The sequence below is a fragment of the Sciurus carolinensis genome, chromosome 8 (genome assembly GCF_902686445.1).
Source record: "Sciurus carolinensis chromosome 8, mSciCar1.2, whole genome shotgun sequence".
NCBI classification, from domain to species: Eukaryota; Metazoa; Chordata; class Mammalia; order Rodentia; family Sciuridae; genus Sciurus; species Sciurus carolinensis.
Window position 1 is genome coordinate 81,965,720 of NC_062220.1, and position 26,689 is coordinate 81,992,408.

Below are 26,689 nucleotides of genomic sequence, written 5' to 3' on the forward strand. Positions count from 1 at the left end.
CAGTGCCTGACCCAGGCAAGCCTCAACATTCTCTAGTTCGGCTCCTTTCCCATCTCCTTGGCATCAGTATTAAAAAAAAAAAAAAAAAAGACTGCATTATATTGCAAAAACAGAGAACAAATATCCACTGGGTCACAAACCAGTAAAGCAGAGCTGCAAAGCCATTGCCTCATCGTGCTGACACACAGGCTTCCAACAGTGCTCCATTGTGCGTTTGTTTTAACCAGGCCCTTCAAGAACTATATTTTGGACTTAAAGTCTGTGCAAGATCCCCACTTGTCCACCAGATGTCGCTAATGTCTCGCATTTTGGTTATGATGGTGGCAAAGGCCTCAGTCAACAAATATTAATTAAGCAACAAATGTGTATTGTGTGCTGTGCTGAACACTTTATAGATAAAAATTCCTTAGTCGCAGCATTGTTTTGAGGATAACAGAAGGTAACATATAAAAATAATGGATTATCTCAGGAACTCTGCAGAGGAGAAAATTTGTTTGGTTGGTTGTGCAGTGTAAAATTGGAGTGGAAAGTTGGGACCTTCCTGAGGTTTGTTTCAAAGGCCTATAATGACATGTCCTTTAGTCCCATTGTGTTTCACATTGGCTAGTAGAAGCTTCCAGAATTCGTAATGGCCAAATTTAATTCACATTTCTGTATTTCTTCTGAGAAGGCAGACACCGACAGAGTCTGTGAAGTCAAAATTGAAAGTTTGGTTATAAAGGAAGAACATCTAGAGCCCCAGCTGGTGGCACCTGGATGACCTGCTGCCCAAGCAAGTGGGTGGTGTTTTGGGTAGAACTCTAGGGGGTTTGATGCTTTGAAGTCGTTCCACACGCCTACTGGGAATGCCGAAGGTTGGCCTGGAGTTTGAAGCGTGGTTCCTTAGTCAGTGCATCCTGGTGTAGATGACTGCTGGCCCACTAAGGTCTTGAGATGGAGATAGAGATGGATGAGGAGGGGAGTCAGTTGTAGGTTGATTTATGAAAGAAAAGCACCCACCAAGTATAATGTCAGGCCCAGGCTGAACTGACCCTCCTTTGGCTTCTCTTGCTTTGCTGTCTTACAAAGGAGACTTTAGAAATCTCAGGGCTCAGAGTGCGGGTTCGGTCCTCTAGTGCTCACGGTGACTTCTAAAAGCAGCCCACACCACAGAGCACCAGGAACAGAGCGGCCTGTGTCCTCAAGCATTGTCAGAAACGGCAATGCTTCTGGAATGCCAGCTGGAAACCTGGGGCCTGGCAGGTGGAGCTGCTGTTCAGGAGCTCCTGGCCTGTCGTCAAGGGGAGGGGCAACTAGGGGAACAACGGGGTGGGGCCCAGGAAGGCAACTTCTCCAAGAGTGTTCCTGAGTCTTCCAGGAAGCCATGGGATGGGGATCAGAAGATCGGAATGTGCTTAAGGTCTGATCTGCCTCTTTTCTTCCTATGTTAACACTAACCTTAGTATTATCCCGACTTGGTAGCCAGATGTGGACATCTTTATTGAGATAATTTGGCAGAGTCATTACATGGCCCCTGCTCTGCATGCACCGATTCCAAAAGGAAATCGTTTGGATTTGTCACTTTAGCATGTCACTTTAGCATGTACAAGGGACTGTCACATGAGTTGCCATTACATTACTCACAAGTGCTCCCCAGCAGGGGTGTTATTATTTTCTTGTTTGACAAGATAGGGAATAAGGATAAGAGAAGTTCAGTAATTTGCCCCCAGCCATTCACTCCCAATGGTGGAGTAAAAATGTGGATGCAAACCTTCAGATTCGCATCCTGTATTAACAATTATCATGAGCACATACTAAATATCAGGCATTGCATTAAGCACATTACACACATTTCCTCATTGTATTTCTATACAACCTTGTGACAAAGGTAGTATTTTGCTGATGTAAAAACAGCAGCCAAAGGCAAAATAGAAAGGTTCACCAGTTCCCCCAGCTCTTGATAACCTAGAGTTGTTTTCCAAAGAGTGATGGGTGAGACCTGCTGTAGGATTCAGATAAGGAATAAGGAGGACTTAGTGTCAGGTGCGGTCATCCAGGAGGACTTTGGAGTGGACTGAGCCTTGTTTGGCAGGTAGGGAAAGACTTCTGGGAACCTTGCATTAAGGGGTGGAGAAGAGACTGGGGCCCTGTGGGGGTCTGGAGCTGGGGGAGAGTGGGACCAAATGCAGTAGCCTGGAAAAAATGCAGCCAGGAGAATAGGCAGATCCAGGGCTGCTTGGGAGGCTGTAGCCACTTTGGCCCTGGAAAGCAGACCCTGGTGGGTGCTGGTTCCAGGGCTCTCTTGGGTTTGTTGCAGGCATGTGTCCCTAGAAGGAATGCAGAGTCAGCACTGGGCGCAGGGCATGGAAGGCCTGAGGCGTTCCTTTCCAGCTTCCTCCCACCGCTTTTTCCCTTCCAGCTCCTTCCAAGGCCCAGCCCAGGTCAATGGAATACAAAGACACATGAACAGTTATTTCCTACATCATTTTTTAAGTTAAGACACTTAAAAAAAATAACTAGAAAATGAATTCATTCTAGCAACCACAGATCCACAGCAGCTTAACTGCGTGGGTTGTGAGAGATTGTAAAGGTGGCCGGGCACAGCCCTCCACTGATGCCTGAATGGCCTTTGAAACAATCCTTGGTGGTTGGCTAAAAGTTTGTTTGCACATCTCTGATGGGAAAGAGCTCACTGTCCTTGAGGCAGTTCCAGACTTCTGTTAGGTCAACACACCCACATACCTATACTCACACACAGCTGTCTACGCATCCTTAGCAATCTGGCTTCAAGATTTAGCACCTTGAAAATAGCAAGGAAGTCTTAGGTATATTTTATTAATTAATTAATTAATGAATTTAACAAATGTTTGGTGCGTGTTATTTTCAACAATTTAATGAGCAGAAATCCATTTATCTCTACGTGTAGAATATGTTTCAAGGAGCACCAAAGTCAGATATGGTGGTGCATGCCTGTAATCTCAGTGGTTTGGGAGGCTGAGGCAGGAGGATAGCAAGTTCAAAGTCAGCCTCAGCAACTTAGCGAGGTCCTAAACAACTTAGTGACACCCTGCCTCAAAATAAAATAAGATTAAAAAGGACTGGGGATGTGGCTCAGTGGTTAAGAACCCCTGGTTTCAATCCCTGGTATCAGATTCCTAGAGCCTAGAATTTGCAATCAAGGTTTAGATTTGCCGCCTAGAGGGCGTCTCAATGGAAGGATTTTGACCTGAGGAGAAACATGATGAGGTCTGCTTTTCAAAGCTAGTTTCTTTGGAGTTTGGATATTACATGGAGGGAACTTTAGACTAGAGGGTGGAGGACTATGTAGGAGGTGACTGTAATGACTGAACGGATGGACAGCAAGGACCTGGACTCATGTGGGGAGTGGAGATGGAGAAGGGTAGGTGGCGGACAACTTAAGAAAGGCCGTGGCAGCAGAGCAGTCCAGTTGGATCCCACAGTTTGTACTTGAATGGACGGGGGCACCACTTGCCGCCCAAGGCTCTCCCGAGAAGAGAACTTTGAGTCTTGCCACATCGGAGAGCCACTGTTGCTGCAGAACTTGGGGAAGTTCTTGCCACTGCCTGAGTCTCCAATGTGGGCTGGTGCTTTTGACTTTCATCTCTCTACTTCGTATTCTGTGTTCTCTTTTTTTTTATTTTTAAAAGATTTTTAACATGTATTTATTTATTCATTTATTTATTTTTGCAGTGCCAGGATCAAACCCAGGGCTTCACACATGCCAGGTAAGTGCTCTGCTACTGAACCACAGCCTTACTTCTCCTCCCTTTATTTATTTTTTTTAGTGACGACTCCAAGAATAAGGTGACTCCTTCAGGGATTGTCTCAAAATATGCTTGTTTTCACTCAAGCTCTAACTAGAAATGATAGATTCTAGCCACAAAGACAACTTGGGAACTGCAGATGTCTGTGAGCAGCAAAGCGGCCTTCAGGAGAGGAAGCTCGACACCACTTCCTGTGGACATGGTCTCAGGCAGACCAGCTTCCAAGGCCTTCCAGGGTCTTCATGGAGAAAAGGCCAACGAGGAGTGCCTGGATCTCCACCTTCCACTTCCATGTTGCACACCTGGGAGGGCATGTTAGAGACACCCAAAGATACCATGGGACCCACTGTGGGAGCTTGTTCTATTCTTTCTGGAGAATTCTCAACCCTGTCAAGATTTTCAACATGGTATGACTGTAGCAGAAAGTAAGCGGCGTCATGCTGGGTTAGGCAGGGGCAGAGTTCAAAATGGTCCCTCCCCTCCCTGGGACTGGCTTAACCTGATTCACAAGTCCCATGCAAGGAGGACCCTGAAGCTCTTTTATTCCAGGTTGGGATGGGAGCCCTGGGCTCAGAGGAGGCTTCAGAGGTGGCCACCAAGCTCCCTCTGAGACCGCTGTAGGGAGGGGTGAAGTGACCTGGGTAGAAATGCTTACAAAGCTGCATAGGAAACCCTAACCCAGTCCCTGGAGGACCCTGAGCCCTAGAAGAGGGATTGTGATTAAGATCCACAGAGGGGACAAAAAGAAGGCTGAGTTCCTCCTGAGCAGATCTGCCATAGAGGGAAACAAACAAACAAACACAAACCCAAGGGATGTGACTTGACCCAGCTCTGCGTCTGGTTGGGGATGGGCTCTCAGGATGTCCCCAAGACCCCACAATTCTGTATGGTTTGCTCGCCCTGCTCATCAGGGGGCCTTTCTTGTGCTGGAGAGGGAACCATTGGTTCTCTGCTTAGTTAAGACAAGGCTCGTGCTGCCTTCAGGAATGCGTCACTGAAGAACCCTGGCTTGCATAAAGCAACATCTCCTGTGTTGAAGGAATTTACGAAAAGCAAACATAAAAGTTGCTCGCTGGGGATTCAGAAGACCTCAGACACAAAATGGGACCTGATAGGGAGCCGGGGACCTGAACTAAGATTCGGTGGCTAGTGCATCACAGCTGGGCTACCTGTTTCTTTGAGGTTTGCTACTTGAACAATAGGTTCTGAGTTCGCGAGAGCCTTGGTCCTCTTTCCAGTGCTGACTGTGAAGAAAACATGGTAGCATCCTTGGCAGTGGGCATTTCCCTTTCTTCTTGTGTACTCATCCAAAGCTAAAGCCTAGGGCTTTCCATTCTCCCTAACTCCCACCTGGCTCGATTCTAGGAGGGCCCTGTGGGGTCAGCAGCCATGCACGAGGTGATTAGGGAACCTGACAAAGCAGTAGAGCTCAGTGGTGCTCGCTCCTCTCTGCTCCTGGCTGCTGTGGCAGAGGTTCTGTCCTGTTCTCTCTTCCTGTTTGCCCTTGTCTCATGTGAATGCCAATTCCTGGAGATTAAGGGCCCTAGAAAGTTGTCTTCAGGTTACTTTGTTTTCCTGTATAGAGACAAGCCCTTTGCATGGGTATGGGTATGACAACAGGTGGCTTCATCCATCTGGTACTAGCAAAGCCAATCCTGCTGGCCACACATGGATTGAGGGAAAAGAAGTGTATTAGTCTGCCTGGGCTAAATTCCCCTAACAAGTCATTGCCAGATCTCAGGGGTTCAAATGCTGACATTTTATTTCTCACTTAAGTTCCATGTCCTTCCTAAACTGGAGTTTGGCTTCATGTTGCCGCTGCTCCAAGACTCAAGCTGATAGTGCTGCCTTTTTCTGGGACAGCGTGGGGCTCCTAGCAAAGCAGACATGGCAAGTATGGACCTTGGAAAGCTCAAAGTTACATGGGTCACGTGTCTCTCTCCACTTTTCACTGGACAGAGCAAGAGTTCAACATGGCAAGAGATATAATTCTCCTGCCAGGAGGGGTTACAACATGCCAAAGGCCTCTTGACTTTGATGGGCAAGATGTATACATGTCCTGAAGGGAGAGACTGAGAGGTTCTAAACACTGATGTGGCCTACCACCGCGCAGATGAAGCTAGTCTCTCCAGTGGTCCCAGAAATTGCTAGTACCCTTCTTCCTATGCCATCTTCTCCCAGCTCCTCTGCTTTCAGGGGTTTTACTCTAGGGCCAGGGTATCACCACTGGGCCTGGAACTTCTCTTAGTTCCTGGCCCTGCTCAAGTGGAGCAAGGAGTAGACAGTGGTTACCTGATTCCCCAAATCTCACAACAACACTGAGCCAATTTCTGACATGTGGTGTTCAGGGCCTGCCTGCCACAGCCCAGTGGCAGGGTAAGGGACAGGTTTCTGTGGGCAGCTTGAGAATCTCTTCGTCTACTTGTAACTCTTTCAGCGAGCAAATGATTTCTGAGTTCCACACCAAGCACCACATGTCACTGGAACATCATGGAAAAAGCAAGGAGTGATGAGCCATGAATAGTATCTTTAACATAGTCTTATATTTGGAAAAGCGGTTTAAAAAAAAAAACACTTGAAAATACAAGATAAGGTAATGTTACTTATATAAGTTTTAACCTTATATTGCTTGGCCATTTTTACATATAAATTATTGCTTACTAGCTTTGATAAATACACAACACAGTCATATATACAGAGGCAAAAAGCATGAAATAGGAGAAAGGAAAACACTGTTAATGGCAATTCTGGTAACTCAACAAATGTTTCATATTTACCAGCTCTTCTAATGGTGGAAAACTACCAAGTGTAGTCCCTGAGAAGTTAGGTAGACACCCTGATTGCGGGTTTTCTATTTTCTAATTGTTAATGCAGGCTGACAATGTCACTGGTACATTAAAAGGCAAGAGTCCTTGCTTCTGGTCATCGATTTCATCCTCTTATTTAATAACAGTGTAATACGAATACAATAAATAGGCTATGCAAATAAATATTGCTCTGCTAAAAAATGTTTAGTATATACAGCTTTGCTTTATACAGTAGTACATTTCATCTAACTTTTTGGCAAATATTAAAAAAAATTTTTTTTCCCTCTGTCTGAAGTGAAACTGGCCCACTCACTAATCAGCAGGCTGAAATTTTAAGGACACGTGTTTGAAGCATTTTGAAGAACTCCTGTGTTGGACGACTGCAGTGGACCTGATCTTCCAAATTGTGATGTTGTCGCGCAGGTTCTGAGAAGCTTGAACTGGCTGTGCCATTTAGGAGCAGGCGGTTCTGGATCTGCAGTGTGTGTGTTGGCTTAGCAAAACTGTAGTGCTAGGATCCGGGCCACAGCAAAGGGCCAGCTCCAGGGATCGGATGTCATCACCAGCATCCTCTTTTCCATGCTCCTGTGTCTTTCCTACTCATAGGCGAGTGACATCTTTCCCCTACAAATTGGGAGGTGTGGGTGTTCGCTTTATTCTCATGCTTCTAAGTTCAACGTATGCACCTCACTACCTCTGATCGGTACTGGTCTAGGGAAATGAATATGTTCTAAACATAATTAAGGATGCTAGAAAAAAAAGAAAGTAGGTCATAATATACATCACTACAACCATCTGGCAATTATACAGATCATAAGGGAGGGTATTTAAAATATGTAGCCTATGGAACATCTGCAAATGTGTACACATTTTTTTTTTTTTAATTGGAAAGCTTGTGATTTTTGCCTACAGAAACCTGTGTTCTGCTGTCCTGTGCTAACTTCCAAGCAAGCCTGGTTTGCTAGATGCTAATGAATCCAAAGACCCACAGGGCTGAGGGAGAGTCATGCTGTAACAGAAAGAACCCACTTAGAGGTGCCCATTCATCACCCACTGGTGAAGTTGCCAGATTACACAAGAGTTTGAGTGAGTGAAATTTTATGCGATCATAAAAATCCAAGGGAAAGCAGGAAAAGAGCTTTAACATCTCCCATTCGCCCTTCTAGTCAGAATGAAGGCAATTCGGAAAAGGCCTTGATGAACATCTGGAGAGGGAACAGGGCCATCCCCATTCACAGGGGGAGCTTATGTTCTGCAGTGGCCTGTTGGCTGATGGACAGCTCAGATTTACTGTCTTGGAAATCTCTAGAATCATTGGTTAAATTTCAGAAAGGCTTAGAGATTTTACATGTTCAGAGGACAGGGGTAGAAAAGCCAATCTAAACCAAACAAAATCATACCTTCCTTTTGCTTTGGAGGAGAAGACAGATGAGCACTACACAAAATGTATTTAGACACAATGTCCATGTGACTTTGTTTGACCAAGTGTACGTATCTGAACCGGGGTCTACGCAGCATGTGCTCTGCTGAGTAGGTGGATCTCCACATAAAATTAGTCCTCTAAAAGTAATCTCCAACTTGGCGCAATGTAGAGTTAATGTAAATATGTTCAATTATAAAACACACAGGCAATGTCAAAATGGCTTTCCATCACTGCACTGGTCAAACTCTGGTGGTTAGCTTACAGAAAAGACAAAAATGGGTGCTACATGCTTTCAGTCCATGCCATTCTCAGCCCAAGGGATGAGCCTTTTGAGTGCTTGATGGGTCATCAGGGAAGGCTGTTCTGCCTGGTTCTATGGTTCTGGTCTTATTTCATAATCAGCAGCATGAAGTGTTTCTCTGTGCGGACCAGCCCTGGGTGGAGTTGTTCCTACAGAATCCTGTGAATTTTCACAGGAGTGAACTGTAACATGTTGGGCCAGACTGTTTCTTTGAAAGTCCTAGCAGAAATGTTCTCCATGTGGTTCCTGGTAAGCCCAAGAATCAGCTCTGCTATAAAGGTGTCAGGAAGCACTCGACACACCTCAGTAATGAGGACGAATGGGGTGTTGACGAGACAGAAAGGAAGCAGGTCTGCACGGGCACTTAGGAGATGAACAGGCAGGAATGGTGCAAGTGCACCAAGATTCACTTGCTTGGAGAATAAAGGGTCCGAATACACGAAGCAAGGCTTTGTATTTTAGCAAGGTGACAAGCATCTAGCTAGCAGGGAGGACTGGATTATTTCCACCCACAAGCTTTTTTGTTCATTTGAAGATTGAGGGAGATCCTCTAAGTCAGTCCTTGGGAACAATAAGAGGACTTATTTGCTATAGGAGGCCCATCTTGTAGAACTAGAAATAATAAAAAAGACTCAGCAGATTGTGAGACTTCATGGGGGTGAGGAGAAAAAGGCAAATTATATAGCAAGGCTTCCTGCTTTGGCTGGGAGGTGAACTATAGAACTTCTAAGTCTCCAACATAAATTAGACATTTGGATATTTCTGGGCACTTTCTATTTGCTGAAAGACTGGTAATCCTTACTAAGCTATTATCTTGCTCTTTTTAGAGAGTGCTAAGTGCTTCCCACACCTAGTCTTACTTCACCTCCCTCAGGGGCTGGTCTCATTCCATCCTGTGGGCAAGGAACCCATCCATGCACGGTTATGCAAAACACTAAGGCTCCTCCAGGCACGGAAAGCAGACCTTTATGATTCTGTTACTTCAGTGCGCAGTTACTGAATGCCTACAGTGGATCAGGGACTGTGCTTTTTCAAAAATCATATTGTGTCCCATAAAAAATAAAAGCCTGCTTACAAATGTAAAGAAAACCCAAGAATTGAAACAATAAGTCAATTTCTTAAAGACTACTATTTTTCCTTATGGGCAAAGCAACATAGTCTACCTTGCCTATACTGCAAATCAGTTGTACAGAAACTAATTTCACCTGCAAGCATACATTGGTAAGCGATTGTAGATGCAAAGAAGTACATGCCTTGACATTTCTCCTCTGCACAGCAGGGCACGGCTGCCAAGCGGCAAGTCCTCCTGTCTCCCAAAACACAGTGGCTTCTGTTGTCAGTTTGTATTGACAGAATCCTCTCCCTCTCCCTGGAAATCTAGAGGTGCCACCGCTGTCTGTAGATTTTCACAATCCCTGGACAGCCTGTTGTATGCACACTCTTACGGAAATAGTAGTTCATTGTATGTCAAGACATGTTTTCTCCTCTTAATGCTGGCACATCTGAAATTGAAACTTGGACTGGATCAACCATGTGATCTTAAGAAACCAGACTGCTCCATTCCCAGAATGCTTCTGGCTCTTTCTGCCTTCTCATTAGGAGAGCAGCATGGAGGGCCCTCTCCCATCTCTGGTGGCTGACATCACTTCCTGAACACACTCTGGCTGGCTTTCCTGTGCATTTCTTGTGAGATACTGATAAAACTCAGCGACTTCTTTTCTCACAGGAAAGCGACTTGCTGGGCAGAGTCCTTCCCGTGGCTCAAAGTGCTGCAGTCACAGGGGAGGCAGGGCAGTGGGCTCATGCTCGGGGCTCCAGCCTGTGGGAGAGCTCAAACAGGGCCTGTTGGCTGTCGATGACATACAGGTGGTTCACATAGGACTTCAGCTCTTGATGCTCCTTTGGAGACACGTCACCTCCTATTTTTTAGAGGAAAAGCCAACAATCAATCTCATGAGAGCAATGATGTCATTTCTAAATGCCAGTAAATCCCACACAAAGGCTTAGAGTAAATCTTCCCAGTAGGTCCTCGCTCTTCAGAATCCCAGGAGCAGCATCCTTGTCCTAACAGTAGCAATCCCTTCAGCTAGGCCGAATTCCTCAGGTTGGGCTGTCAGACTGGCCAGGTGTTTAGAGTAGTCATTACCTGACATTATACCCTATGTAGAAGTTATGCTGCCCTCCTCTCCCCAGTGAGGAAACTGAGCACAGAAACACAACTTAGTGATGTGACCAGAACGTGAACACAGGCCCAGTAGCTCACTCCATGGTCTGAGCTCCTGTGCTGTGTAACCTTTCCACCCACAGGTGGCCTGCACTATTTGTATACCCCAGTCTGGAATTGTTAGACTGGGATAATCTGTTCAGCTTAAAAACACAACAACTTAATATTTTGTTTTTTTTGGTTTTTTTTAGATTCTGTACACTTCTTTGGTATCCTTATTTTGGGGGAAACAAATAGTGTAAGATTGAATAAAAGGATATAGGAGAACCTAAGGTACAGCTAACTATCACAGAGGGTTTGGAAAGTGTGTGTACAGATTGAGGTCTGCTCAGAGAAGGCCAGGGCTTCCCACTCACAAGTCCAGAGTGGTCAAAGAATCAAGGGGCCACAGGAGGGTTACTGTGCTGTAACATGTACATGCTAGGTTAGTGACACCTCTGATAAGGAACCAGAAATAAGTACATGGACAGTGGAGCAAGCCCAGTATCACAGTCAAGAAACAAAACCAGGAACAAACCAACTTGCAGTTTAGGGAGAAGGGATTGTTATGGTTTGGATATGAGATGCCCCCCAAAAGCTCACATGTGAGATAATGCAAGAAGGTTCAGAGGAGAAAGGATTGGGTTAAGAGAGTCTTAACCTAATCAGTGAATTAATCTGATGGAATTAACTGAGTGGTAACTGGAAGCAGGTGGGGTGTGGGTGGAGAGAGTGGTTCATTTGCGGCACGGCTATGGGGTATATATATATATATTGTATCTGGAAAGTGGAAATGCTGGAATGTCTGTCTCTCTCTGCTTCCGGATGATGTGAGCTGCTTCCCTCTGCCACACTTTTCCACCATGATGTTCAGTTTTACCTCAGTCCCCGAGGAATGGAGCCAGCTGTCTATGGATTGAGATCTCTGAAACCATGAGCCCTCAAACAAACTTTTCCTCCTTTAAAATTGTTCTGGTTGGGTCATTTAGTCACAGCAGAGAAAGAGCTGACTAAAACAGGGATCAAAGCACTGAAGTGAGACAGGGCAAATGTGGTCACAATGCATCCTCAAGCCTTGTGGAATTGCAGGCAGGGGTCCTGCAGGCAGGGTGTGACTCTGGAGCTTAGCTGGGGAAGGAGAGGGACCACGAAGTCAAGCAGATTTTGCAGTACTTTTTTCTCCTGGCAAAAATACCCCCCCCCCCCCCATACACACACGTGTTCTATGACATATACATTTTATGAGGAAATAATTAAGATTTGTCTGTCATTGGTGGCTTGTAACTCTTGTAACTTTTAGTTGCTTTTTGTTTTTTGTGGTGCTGAGGATTGAACATAGGGCCTCATAAGAGCCCTACCACTGAGCTACACTCCAACCTGACTCTAAGGTTCAACAGCAACCGGGCTTCCTGACTTCAGCGAATGAAAACCCTGGGAGAGAAATGCTTTCGTCATGACCCAAGAGCTGCGTTATTCTTGAATGCCTTCTCTGGAAGAGACTGAGAAACTGCTTTTGGGTTAATAAACACTGACTTGGGAAACATGATGCTATAAAGATAAATTTGTTATAAGTTTGTGAATCTCAAAAAGATGGTAGAATGAGTAGCCCCAACCGTGACAACTGGCACCTGTATGACACTGTATCATTTGTAAATGACTTGATTAACATTATTTTATCCCAAATACTGATGCTGGTTTACTAGGCCCATATAAACTGTTAAAATGAACTCAGATAATTCAGTCCCAACCCAATTTTTAAAGATATATAAACAACAGAACCCAAATTGGCTTGAAACTTTAATTTCTCCTTTAACTAGTGCTCTGCAGACACGCTCTGCTAGGTAGGAGGTTCAAGACCAGCCAAGTCAGTATAATCCTCTTGCCCACACTTGGAAGACAGGTAATCTAGCATTTCTTGATGGATGAGAATGATACGTTAGAATTAGCTGAATATCCAGCAAATATTGGAAAGAAAGTAAAGGAAGATGAAAGAACTAGAAAGCCATACTCATGAGTGACACTGGGCTTATACTTTTGAATGAATCTCCAAGATAATGATTTTATAACTGTTGCTATTATAACTGCATTGTACTTATATACTTAATGAATCATATAAGCACATATTAAATGGTATTAACTGATGTGAATACTTAGAAAATCAGGGTCCTGTTTTTAAATTCTCCTTTTCAAACAAAAAAACTTCACAATCCATACGGAAGTTCAATTTCTAATTTGCTTTGTTGGGGGACACAATTGCCAGCCAAGAGAGACACTGTGTAGAAAGTAAGTACTTTTTAAAGAATGCACACCAGATAGTAGCACTTTCCTTAAGAGGAGACTTTGAGTCTCTATTCTGCATATACTTTTGTATCATTGAGATATATTATTTAAAAGGAGGATGTGTTATTTAAGTTTTACTTAGCTGTCATCTTTGACTGATTCATAATTATTGGACTCAACTCTTTTTTTTTTTTTAAATCACACTTTTTATTTATAAAATCTTCACAGGGCAGAGCAAAGGCATGGGCAAGGAAGTTGGTCAGCCTCAGTTTGTACAACAGTTGCTGAACTGGCCTCTGAGCTCCAGTTTTCTGCTCTGTACTTACAGGGTTAACAATGCACATTCACTAGAATGGGTGTCAGGATTCTGCTACCCAATGTGAAAGCTCCTTCAGCTCAATAAAGCTGATTTCCTTCCTTCCTGCAATGTTCTAACACCATTTAAACACATTGTAAATTATGCCTGAGATTTTAAATGGGACAAATATTCCTACATACATAGTCTCAGTGGGGATTCTACAAAAGTGTTCAGAAAAATACTTTCTCAGCTAAAAGGCAGCTCCAGACAGGAAGTTTTTGTTGGAAAAGAGAAGATTCTGGAAGTCTGCTTTAGACACTTTTACAAACTATTCCCATTCTAAGAAGGACCCAAGCAAGAAAGTTAGGGACAGGGTTGCCCTGCTAACCTCACCTATAATTTTGAGGTGATAGGCAAGCAAAGCAGCATTTTTCTGGGGCAGGGGTTGGGTGGAAAGCTTGATTGTCTAAAGACACTCTGGGCAGGGTAAACTTGCTCCCATGAGGGACTGATGATCTGTCATATCTTGTCTTTCTCTACATCCCAAATATGCAGTGAGGAATCAAAGTGAGAGCTAAAATATGCTATATATATATGTATACATATGTGTGTATATTTATTTATTTTACATGCTGTTTAAATTAATGACCATAAACACTTGTGAGTTAACCACAGTCAGTACTAGTGTGTATTCTATATACATTCCTGATGTCAACTACTCACCAAACTGGTTAGTCCTGCAGTGTCTCAGGGTTCGAACGGTGTCTGCAATCATGTGCTAGAAAGTAAAAAAGGAAAAAATATATCAATGGAAGTGTTATTTAGGGTGTTGCTGAAGTAGCAGTGCTTTCTGGGAAGGAAGGAGAGTCTGACACCTTTAGGTGTAAAGAGATGAGCTATACTTGGAGCAGAACATAATTTCAATTGATTATATTGAGCTTGCATAACAAAAGAATATTTAGTCTTTGTGTGCAGGAACAGTGGCTCCCAAACTGGGCAGCACGGATTCTGGGCCATGGAAAAGCATGCTGTGAAGATATGCAGTCCTCCCACCCCATCTCCCTGTCCACGTTTGCTTAGGCTTTTCTCTGCAGGTGAGGTGGTGCCTTCTCTCTGTGAAGCCTTTCGGAGATCCCCCTTCTGGACCTGGGAGGCTCCTTTCCCACCATTCCCAATGTTCTTTGTGCTCTGTGCATTGTCCCTGTCATTACTCTTGGAACACAGACCACCAGAAGGCTCCCCAGCACCTACCATGTGTTGCACATGTAGAAGCCCATGTCAGAGCAGAAAGCTTTGTGGACTCAAAGGCTCAAATGGTGGCGGGATGTGGGATGCTTATGAAAGATCAATGCTTTCTACAACATCAACATCTTTACTAACTTCTGTTTATAATGTACAATCCCTCCTAGCATCTTCAGTATTCTAGTTTAATTTCTTTCTTTCTTTGGTTCCAGGGATTAAACCCAGGGGTACTTAACCACTGAGCAACATCTCAGTTCTTTTTATTTTATATTTTTTTATTAGTTGTTGATGGACCTTTATTTACTCTCAGCACCATGTGGTGCTAAGAATCGAACCCAGTGCCTCACACATGCTAGGCAAGTGCTCTACCACTGAGCCACAACCCCAGCCCCATGCTTTTTACTTTGAGGCAGGGTCTTGCTAAATTGCTGAAGGCCTTACTAAGTTGCTGAGGCTGGCTTTGAACTTGCAATCCTCCTGCCTCAGTTTCCTGAGTTGCTGGGACTACAGGTGTGCACCACTGCACCTGGCTTTTTAATTTTTTAAAGTCCTTATGATCTCCAGTCTTCTTAAATGTGCAGCTGCTTCTGACAAGATCCGGTCACTTTATAATTTGTAACTGCCATGGGCTCCTAGCTGTCTCTGCCAGTATCAGTTTTCCATGATGATGGACGCAACATTTTGGGTAAAACTGTTCTTCACAAGGATTCCTCCTACTCAGTTGCCAGAATACTGTTGTCATTATGTTCTAGTCCTCTGGAGTCTCTGGAGAATCTACAGTAACTCCCTACTTTGTTTCATACCAAAATCCAAACACGATCCTGTTTTTCAAGAATCAATATCACTCATTATCTGGCCTTCCAGAGCCCCGACTGGGGCACCTTCTCTCCTGTTTTGCCTACACGTACTGAACACAGGATCAGCCACATACAGCAAACCCTCAGTGGATTATTGCTGAAAGAATAATGTTAACACTAAATAAAATTTCTCACTTAAAATCCGGCAGAACAACAGAAACAGTGTTTGAATATGGCCTACTGATTAAATTGTTCTCACGACTGTACAGCTAATGTACTTCTACTCAACAGTGGAAAATTAAATGGGACAGTGGTTACAGCAACAGCTCAAGCGGCATGTGCAAAGGAAATGAGACCTGACTCATGTCTATGTGAATGTATTGTTAAATTTCCTTCCCCAAATTTACCCCTATTCCCAGGATAGTTTTCTCCTTGTTTTAGGCTGTGGTGTCATGTTGATCTCTATCATATGCCATTTGTGCAGTTCTTGCGAGTCTCCAGCTGATGTTAAGGCTGGGTACTGCATGTGGCAATGAAATCTGAGTCCCCATTCTCATTTCCAGGCTCTCTGAAGGGGGAGGGAGGGAATATGTTAAAAGATGATGCTCTTAATATTGAGGGATAAAAAGAAAAGGAGAAATCCTTTGTTTCTTCGTCATTTAACAGTTTGAGATGGAAACATTTAGAGTTGCTGAGGCAGCAAGGAACTTAGCCCAGGGAACAATAGAAATCTTATTAGAGCCAATGAGCACTTCTGGATCTGCATGTGGTCTGATCTAATGTGTTGGCCTGTGTCAGCCAGATAAAGATAATACACTGAATTATCTGCTAGCTGGCTTAAGTTAATATCCATCACCAGGAATTGGTTTCTCACGAGTTAATTCACTTAGGTTCTATTGGTTCATTATTGTGAAAGATGATCCTATTTTAACTTCAGTGAAACCCTGGCCTTTGCTAAAACATTTCTTAAAAATACTGTCTCTACTAGGAAGGTCAGTCTCACTCTCCAGCATTCAAGTATAATACAGATCTATGTGCAACATAAAACTGATTTTTTTTTTTTTTTTTTTTTTTGGTCCTTTTGGAAAAATTCTAACTTCACCCTCTCTTTCCCATGTAAGGATGAGTCAACCTGAAGCATGTTGAGTCTTAGGTGCTATCTTACATCTGAAGAGGACCAGGAGTTAACTGATAGCACCAAGTCTGCTCTGTTTAGAAATGCTATGCTAGTTACTGCCTGATGGTGTTGTGCACCGTGGGCCTGCTGTGTGCCTGCACAACTGTACCTATGTCCTCATTCTCTTCTCTAGAACTTAAAACAGATTATTACTTATGCCATGCTACTTCCTTAAACATTCTTAAAGAATTAAAGGTACTAGCTGGGTACGGTGGTGCATGCCTGTAATTTCAGTTTCTCAGCAGGCTAAGGCAGGAGGATTGCAAATTGGAGGCCAGCATCAGAAACTTAGCAAACTCTTGTCTCAAAAGAAAAAATAAAAAAGGCTGGGGATGTCGCTCAGTGGCAGAGCAATCCTGGATTCAATTCCCAGTACTGAGGGAAAAAAAATAGGTGTGTGTGGGGGGTGCATTATTAACCCTAGTGAAATCTGTATCATCTAGAATTTGTTTTGGTCCCGTTACTAGTTGGTAGTCTTAGCACATGAAAGCTGGCATTAAAAAGCTTCTGATAGATCACTGGAGAAAGCAGGAAAAGATCATTGATGGTGGAGAGAAGGAAAGGGTGTAGAAAGGGCACAGGAATTTTTCTATGGCATTCACTTGTGCCTTTATGGAATTGTTCTCTCATTTTGGTGGCGCTATCTAGGGGAAATGACACAGAAGTTTAACCAGATCACTGATTCACTGTAGGCTGAAGGTCAATCATGAGTCTGCACTTAACGGTAGGCAACAGTCAGGTCACAAAGAGCATGGCTGTTCTGACTTGTACCCTCTAGGTCAGGGTGAAAAAATGACTAGACCTTTATAGAGAATTCTACTTGGTGTGACCTGTCTCATCCCACAGCTTCACACATGTTATACCAAGCTCATCTGGTATTCTAAACCAGATGTGTTAGCCAGGAGTAAGTATTGATCAAAAGCTTCATATTACTGTAATCATTTAATTAATAGCAAACACTGGAGATTAAGGAGTTAGAGAGTAGAATTCTAGTGAGTGTAGCCTCTGGTTGCTAATAGGTATGCTGTGATCCACAAGACATCACACAACAATGAAAAAAAAAGTACACAAATAACACTTCATCCATTTCTGGCTGGGTTGGTTGGACTGGATTCAGAGTTGAACTCTGATTCTAAAATGTAGAGAGATTCTTGAAAATGTATTGACATTTCCACTTCCAAATTAATCAGCCAATGAAGCAATTGTCTTCAGAGTAGTTAGGTGCTGTGGAAAGACATCTGAAGATGTCTGCTTTCAGATTCTAACTGAGCTGGGGAGCTGTGCAAGAGCCATCAGGCTCTTCCTGTGCAGCTTGGCCCTGTGTGTGGCCAGTCAGCCTGACACTCAAAGCAGCTCTCTCATGAGGCAAAGGTCAGATGCCAAACTGTATTTGGACACATCAATTTGAACTGCTCTTTGGTCATGGTCTGTGGCCCCCACCTCAATCAACCTTCTCTCAGAGGCCTGACCCAGTCTCACTGGGAGCAGGGGTCAGTTCCTGAAAGAGTTCACGCGAGTCCATTACCATTACTGAAAAGGTCACTTGAAGGTCAGGATCCCTGGAGAAGGTTACCAGGATCATCTTTAACCATGACGGAACATTTAATCTATGACACTAAAGTTCATCTGTCAGACAAATCTGTTCTTCTGGGAGTATAAGTGGGTCTCTCTGGAGGACTCCATATCACAGCCCTTTGTCCTTACAGGTAACTCCTCATCTGCCCAGAGTCAGGCAGAAGGGCTTATGGAGCCAACTGTGGGACAGAGTACCTGGGAGAGTCCTGAAGAAATTTCCAGGAAGAGGCATTTGGGGAATATGTGGGAGACAGACTAGACCCCGAACTCATGAACAGGCAGTTCCTGTGTCAGAGTCCATGAGGGGTGGCCGGCCATTCTCCTCATAGGCTGATCCCACAAATCCCTGTTCATATCCAAGCTTGGGGTACTGGGAGGCAGACACATCTACCCAGGACTTTCTCATTTCGTGTCTCAAAAGCGATGCACATTGAAGCATCAGGAGTTGCTCTAGAGAAGCAAAGTTCAATCTTAGGTGTGTGAACTCTTCCTAACAGGAGCTTTCCATTTGTACTCTGGTTCCATGATACACTCTCAACCACTGATATTCACCTAATGAAGTGCTATTTTTAAAAATGAAAGGCACGTTTTCATATTTCATCTCTAAAATCTTGCTAGCACACTTATTTTTAACTGAAATACATGGTGTATTGACAATTTAGAACACGTAGCCAATAAGCCCCTGGAAGTCTCCATGTGTTTGACAGAGAAACATACAAGCCGACAGACTTTCTTTACAGAGGGAGAAAGGAGAAACGATTAAATTTACCTACCAGTTTTTCAAAATTGACGAGATTATCCAAAAATGTTTTATTTCCTTCATGAATAAATGTTACATCTGAAAATAAAAAAACAAAAAGACAAATGTACTTTAGGAAAGGGTCATGGAGCAGTGCTGAGGAGCTCTGGAAGCAATGCAACCTGTGAATTTTTCTTAAACCCGATGGAATTATTCCAATTATTCCACACATTTGACAAGGCAGTTTGAAACTAACCCCAAATAATATCTGCTATGAAAGTGCATGATTTCTGTGTGTGTGTGTGTATCAGTTTAACATTACTAAAAGAATGTACTCTGCACTCTCAGCGAAGTGTTGATTTCCACCTGCTAAAAAAGAAACTTAACATTATTCTCTGACTTAATCGGTCTTTTATATCTTTAGGCCAGACAACTGAGCAGAAAATAAATGAATACTCACACACGACAGGATTTTAATATTTATGTGTTTTTTTTTTAAATCCCTGGCAAGGTATATTGGACTTGCTTGACTTAAAACAATGACAATTTAGATTTAGCTATTCAAATTTAAATTTTTGACTCCCAGAGCTGGTGCCTGATTCTACATGGAAAGTGAGTTCTATATGGGGAGTGAGTGAGGAAAGGGGTGGGGCTGGGTAGAAGGAAAACATCACTGGGGAACAGGGAAAGCAGAATGAAGGTACACTTTTGGAGGGAAAGCTAAATTTGGTTTGAGACTCACAATATTCAAAGTGACCAAGGAGTTGCGAGTGCAGTTCAGTGGTAAAGGGCCTGCTTAGAACGTACAAGGATCTGGGTTCTATTCCCAACACACACACACACACACACACACACACACACACACACACAGGAGCTTCAAATAAAAATCTCTTTTGGCCTGCAAGATACAAAGATGTGCCTCCTGAAAGATAATTGGAAATCAGACATATCGAAGATAGTAACCGAAGCTCTGATAACAAATGATGTACATAAAGGCAGATCAGAGGGTCCATCACTGGGCATTAGGAATTCCTTACAGATGAGGATCACAATAAGAAATATACTATAATTTAAAGGGCATACAAATATTCATGTTCTATCACAAACATGGAAGGCCAACCAAATAAAAATAATTTTCAAAAATTGTATTCAAATAACCTGATAGGAAAGAGGGGAATGAAGGGCTTTAAAACTCCAATAAACAGAAAGAGATTGTATTTGCATTTAATTAGGACTTTTATTCTGCTGGTCCCTAGGGGCTAGTATAAGATATAGAGCTTCTGAAGTCTTCCTACAAAACACGAGGCCACTGAGCTTTGACTGTCTGCCAGGAGATGACTCCAGTGACATGTTATGACACACACAGATACAACTCTTTGACCAAGGTGTCCCTTGTACACAACTTCCAGTGTAGCATGCAATGTTTCCATAGGCTTCTTTTCCTTTTTGTTTTTTAGACTGGTGTCCTGATAGTAAAACAATTCACAATTAATTACACAATCTTCTTACACTCTCTGGTTATTATCTTTCAGAGATTTGCTTTCGGAAAATAATTGCAAGCTTTCACTCTGTGACACTATATTTAGAAAAGTATAGTCAACAGAGTTAGCTTTTACCTCTGGTGATAGCAAATAAAACACTGCTCACTGTCTACATTAAACAAAGTCTGGAAGCTTGGCCAACTACTTCCTCACAGAAAATTCGACTACAGACGCCTCTCAGAGTTCTTTGGTCCCTTTCTTCACCTTCTCCCCATGTTCCTAAGGACAATGGGGACAATGATGTCAGACACAGCTTGAAGGGTTTTACCTGCATTAACTCATTTAACCCTCACAGACGACTATCCAGTAAGACCCTACGAGGAAAGCAGGAGAGAAACTTGGGCCCGAAGGACACTGCCAGCTGATGCATGCCCCCTGCCACAAGCATCAGAGCCAGGATTCAAACCAAGGGAGTCTGGGTCCCCTCACCATGCTGTCCCTCCAGGCACCTCAACCTGAAAAGTCTTGGGCCTTTCTTGCTTCCAGTCTCAGTCAACCTGCTAAATTTCTGGCACACTTGCTGCCTCTGCAACTTTTGAAGTGTTTTCCTCCTCACTCCCTCCTGCCTTAAATCTCTGCTCTTCCTGGGAATTCCCTCTCAGGCTGAACTCAGGGACTCCAGGGCAGCAGACAGGGAGGTGAGGAGGAGGCTGGTGAGCAGGGAGCTAGCTAGACCAAGAGGGCGGGGCTGGGAAGGGCTGCAAGTGGCTGAAGATTTGATGTGGCTAAATGGCAGATGTGTGATGAGGAAAGAGTAGGAGAAAGTAATAGGTGGTGGAGCTCAAAACTAGGATGTAAGAATTTAAGTCAGGGGATGTGACTTTCCAGGCCCTTTCAATCAGAGGCACCTGAACACGGTCCAAACACCTCCTGAATTAGAACTAGATGAAAGGACACTGAAGAGATGGTGAGTGGTGGAGGGAGAAGAAACACACAGCACCCTGACAGTCCTTTCCTTCAAATACCCCCCAAGTTTGCGAAAATAATCTCTGCTCTAAGATACACATACAGCCCCCTGCAGGGACTACCGTTAATCCGCAAACACCTCTTGATCATTCACATTAGTGCAAGGGACCATCATCTTCAAAAATCACAGAGTCCACATGCCACTCAGCTGCTGGGGACCTTAGCTCTGCTGGAGCCTTCCTCCAGCACTCATTTAGGGCTTCCATTCATCCCTTTCAGAACTGGCTTCCACAGCACAGTGGGGAAAAGTACATCAAAGGCAACAAAATTCAACTGGGAAAGAGGAAAAGCTGGCAGCTGGAAGGATCCCCAGGTAATCCACTTACCTGATAATCTGCATGCTTACAAACACAAAGAGTGACACCTGGGAGGCCTGATCCTTCCTAAGCACCCAAGGGGTTCAGGTTGGTTCTGCTTTCTAGTTAAAAGCAACTCCAAGTAGACGGTACAAAACAGGGAGGAAAAAGAGTTTTCACTGAAAATTAAGCCAGTTGCTCTAAATCTACATTAGTTCATTACCACTTAAAAAAAATTACACAATAAAAAAAAATGTGAGCATTAAATAAAGTTGTGTATTTTTTAAAAAAATACCTCATCTTGGGCATGGTATATATTTAAAAAAATTTCATCCTGTTTTCTTCTGGAAATGATTTCAGACAAAAGTGGAAAGTTTAAATCATAAAGAATGCTAATATTGTTTAATTTTTGTAAGAAAAATTAAGGTAAAGGAAAAATAAATACTTATTTAAACTCAAGAAGACTTCTAATGAAAAGATGAAAAATGTTTTAATTTCCTACTTGTTCTTTTGGAATGAGTGAATGTATTTTCAGTAGAAAAAAGGAAAATTTGTTTTGCTGCCAACAAAAAGGTCTAGATAAACTCAATAGAGCAGAAAATTGCATCTAAGCTAAGATGTAAATGTGAGACACTTGACTGCATTAAACATTTTTGGGGAAGAACCACTAATACACAGTTCTGATCTATTTAAGTTAAAAGGATAGTATCAACTAATTTCTCATGACCTTAAGAGTATTTGTTTCAAAAATTTTTTTCTTACCCAAATCAATTCCTTTCCCACAACCTTCTGCATTTCCTAGTGTCCCTTCTTCTGTCTAAATGATTCTAAGTGCTATTTATTACCTGCCACCCTTTACCCTCCAGTTGATGTTTTATTTAGCAAGTAAAAAGCATGAGCCCAGATAAACTTATCTTAAAAGCAAATAAATGCCAAAAATCAAACAAACTTTTAAATTGTTACTTTGGCATAGCAATCTCTCCTTATTTCAGCCACTGACACAATCTTTTCAGTTGGAGTGGAACGTTCTGTGCATCTATCTTTGGGTTGCCTTTATGTTCTTGTTTCACGGGGATTCTTGCTTCATATTAGACAAAGAACAAATGAGGGGCCGTAGAGAAGGACAGGAACTCACAACAATCCTGCAGACTCTGGCTGTTCTGAAGCAGTTGAGGAAGGAAGCCAGTTTTATTGCCAGTGGGGTAGCAGTGGGGAGAGGCAGGCACTGCAGTTTCCATGCAAAGCACTTCCAGAATCACTTTTAGGGGTCCAGTCATTGGGCCTGGCCTGATCCTGCAGAAGTTAGCTGGATGAAGGGGAATTTCTACAAAATCCCTTCCAAAAATCAAAACACGTTCAAAAAAAAAATCCCAAATCTTCTTTTTCTGGGAAGCACACAGGTGTATCTATACACAGAATGTCAGGATTATAGACAGAACCCAAAAGTTCCCTTTCATTTGTCCCCTTGGTTTGAAAGAGAGATCACTGAGATACCAGTAAATTTAAATGACAGGTTTCATGATGAATTATATGGTGCTCTGAAGAAGAGAGTTCAGAGGTGTCCCTTGGAGCTGTCAAACGCTTTTCCAATTGAATTCCACTCCTTGAAAACAGAAGGTACACTCTCTACCAATAACTTTCATATAGTACATTGCTTTTGATAAAAGGGATTTCTCACACAACAGCACCCTATGGGCTGCATCTCCAAAACTTAGCTTACAAACACAGAATGTGACTGATCACCACTTGGGTCCTTTATGCCAGTCTTCCTCTTGTTTGAATTAAGTATATTGCAGACTTAAAGAAAATAACACAAGGCTTAGAAGAAAAGTAAAATAAAAACACAAAACAATGTCAAGCTTTGTTAGTCAAGTGAAAATCTTTGACATCAGATCAAGCACAATTAAGCAGTCTAGGTATCTCGAAAATATTTGAGTATTTGAAAAACTATCACAAGCAAACAGTTATGAATCTCAAAATTCCTGTAAAGAAATAAACTGAGATTCCTTTTTTTGACTTTCATAGAGTGATAAACTTCTGAAAGATGGAATTACATAGTATAAAAGGTAGAAAATAATTACCTTTAAGCAATAAAGGCATGAAAGGAATTTTTGGTGGCTTCATCTTTTTGAATGCATCTCTGTAGGCTTTGTGGTTTAGGGAAGGATCCTGCAGATTACAGAGATAAAGAAAAATCAATTGTGCTATAGAAAATTCCGAATCTACTTTTGCTATACAATTTGAACATGACTTAGATATAGAGCAGTTCTTCTTGAGAATAAAGTAGATAAAGGTTTCCTAGGAGAATAAACTCACTAAATTAGGGCAGGAAATTTAAGTAATGAATGAAACTCAAGTTATTGGTTTACAATAATGGGAAATGACTGTAAAAGAGAGACACCTTTTGATTGCCCTATTATTTTCCTCAAATAGGTTCTTTAAGTACAGTTTCCTCTGTATAATTTCTATCATGAGGTAACCTCAAAGGTCTTTTGTTAAGTACACTGGGAAGAAAAACTGCCCTCATAATGCAGACAATGCGGAGAAAACACGAGAACACTGGTTTATTGTGTTATAAAAAGAAAACTATAAACTTTGGATCTAAACCTAAGAAACAATAAAAAAAAAAGGAGAAAAGGAGGAAAAATAATGCAAAAGGTGCGTTAGTTGCTACTAAATTTATACCGATAAATTTCGTAGGCTTTTGAAATGGACCTGACTTAAAACCTGCCTTCTGAAAAACCACACTAAAAGGATTATTCTCAGCACCTTTTTTAACACAGAGAGGAAGAAGCAGTAACTGCCAGCTCACTTCATCCCTTAAAAAGCAAAGCTCCTATTTCACATGTAAGCAAACTAGCTGAGGCTCTCTGCCGGTGGAGCGCAGAATCCAACCACCAAAATCTAGGAGGAAATCTGATGCTCACATTAATTTGAAGAATAAGTCCCCTTTTAGCCCACTACTTACTGTTAAACTTTCAAGTTCAGAGAAAAGTTTCTTAAACTTCCCAGGGATTTTCTAAAAAACAAACAATAAAAGGTCACAGAAGATAGTTATTGTGAGAGGTGTTGGGAGATTTCATTAAGTCAGGCTTACCTGTGTCACATTTCTGAACATAAATACCTCTGTCATCTGGCTCTCCCCTGATTGCTTCTCATTATGCAATTTTCATCATCTTAATAGGACATTGCTTAGAAATGTTGCTAAAAATAGCTTAAAATAACAGTCACATGATTCAGGGAATCTAGCTGCTTAGACATTCCACACATTGGTGATTATTTAATAAAAACTTAGATTTTGGTTCCATAGCCTACCTTTGATGAATATGCTCATCTTCTTAATAGTCTTGCTGAGTGGGAAAGAATGATGTTGGCTGACATTTTTTTATATAAATGATATAATTGTATTTTACCGCAGGGGTGGGTTAGTGAAGGGCCATGAAAACCTATGTGACAAAGCTTGCCCTTTAATGGGTAGAATCACTGAATTGTCAGTTTTGACCACACCAACAGGCGGCATGTGAAAGGACAGGAATGGGAAACTATACCATCCTCCCAAAGAAAAATTCAGGACAAATGAAAATGGCCCGAAAGGTTGCAGCCTGTCTTCAACATGAGGAAGCGAACACCTGGATGTTTTCACACTGACCTAGCGACCTTCTGGGTGGAGAGCTCGAGCTTGCAGCCAGGCTCAATGTGAATTCTGACTCTGCCCCTTTCCAGCTGTGTATTTTGGTGAGAGTCTGCAAACTCTCTGATGTTAAGTTTCTTCAGCACACATAGTGAGTCAACTCATAAAATGAATACAGTCCGTGGCTGACACTTGACAAATTTCAGCAATTAACACTAATGATGTTCAAAAAGATGTCTGTGGAATTTGTTTCCAAAGGGAGTAAAAAATGATGAGGCAAACCCTCATTATTAAATGATTCATAAATGTTTTGTCCAATTTCATAATTTTGAGTGTGGACTCAGTTTTTCCCAGCAAGCAGGTAGTGCATTAATACATTTGGAAACTGCTCCCCTGCCTTCACCTCCTGATGAATGTCAGACAAATTTCAAGATATACAATGTAGACTTCTGCAACTGATTTTAATTTTTCTTCTGAGTTGTATGTTGTGGTCTGTTGGATATTCCACATGAATGTCCCAGTGGCACCTCACAGTTAACGTGTCCAAAGTCAAACTGTTCTACTCCAGGGGTCTGCCATGACTCAATTCTGGCCCATTGGCTGCTTTTGTTAATAAGGTTTTATTGAAACACCATCATGGCTATCCATGTATGTGGCTGTTCTTAGACTACAATGGTAGAGTTAAGGAGCTGCAACAGCAACAATATGGTCCTCAGAGCCTAAAATATATCTGGACCTTTATTGAATAATTTGATGACCTCTCTGATTCAGTTCCTCAAACTTATTTCTTTTACTTTATTACCTACTTCCTTTTTTTTTTTTTTTTTTTTTTTTTTTTGTGCTGGGGATAGAACCCAGGGACACTTAACCACTGAACCACATCCCCAGTCCCTTAATATTTTATTAAGAGACAGGGTCTTGCTGAGTTGCTTAGAGACTTGCTAAATTGCTGAGGCTAGCTTTGAACTCACAATCCTCTTGCCTCAGCCTCCTGAGCCACTGGGATTACAGGCATGCATCACCATGCCTGTCTAGGGCGTATTTGGGATAGTGTGTTTACTTCCATTCATCTAGTCACCAGACCTAGAGATCTTGTGATCATGTGTGACAGGGATGCCCACCCCAGACTCCAGCAACTCCCCACTCAAACTCCAAGGCCCTGCCGCTCAGGGTTCTTCTTTCTCTTTTGCTCCACCCAGGGGTGCTCTACCACTAAGCAATATCTCCAGTCCTTTTTATTTTGAAACCGGTTTCACTAAGTGGCCCAGGTTGCCTTGAACTTGCGGTCCTCCTGCCTCAGTCTTCTCAGTAGCTGGGGTCACAGATGTGAGCCAGGGTTTCCTGTTAGTCTTCTCAGCTATCCTGGGATGGAATGAGTCCCTTCACCTGCTCCTCCGTGGTCCAATGGAGGCAGGTTCAGGGCTTCATTCCTCATATGCACCCTCTGTTCTAAGATATCCATTTCCTATCAGCCAGGGCACTGATACAGTGCCCTGCACACAGCAGGTAGTCAACACTATGCAGATTAATGTGAGCTATTTAAACATAATTGAATCATTTCTCTTCCCAATATTTGCAAATCAAAGTTTCTCTTGAGATTTAATTCAAATTCCACTCCCCATAGGTCCTTGCCAGTCATTTGTCTTCCT

At 42.6% G+C, this 26,689-nt stretch overlaps 1 protein-coding gene across 3 annotated transcripts in view; it reads right to left on the reverse strand.

Moving 5' to 3' along the window:
* Positions 1 to 7,367: 7,367 nt before the first annotated feature.
* Rapgef5 (Rap guanine nucleotide exchange factor 5) overlaps positions 7,368 to 26,689 on the reverse strand; it is a 230,673-nt gene continuing 211,351 nt past the window's right edge. For all 3 annotated transcript variants that reach the window (XM_047562082.1, XM_047562081.1, XM_047562083.1), the window contains 5 exons: positions 24,378 to 24,428; positions 23,491 to 23,578; positions 18,641 to 18,705; positions 13,800 to 13,854; positions 7,368 to 10,214 (listed from right to left, as the gene is read on the reverse strand). In XM_047562082.1, coding sequence (XP_047418038.1) covers positions 10,096 to 10,214; positions 13,800 to 13,854; positions 18,641 to 18,705; positions 23,491 to 23,578; positions 24,378 to 24,428 — 378 coding nt within the window. In that variant the 3' untranslated portion in view covers positions 7,368 to 10,095. The remainder of the gene's footprint in view (positions 10,215 to 13,799; positions 13,855 to 18,640; positions 18,706 to 23,490; positions 23,579 to 24,377; positions 24,429 to 26,689) is intronic.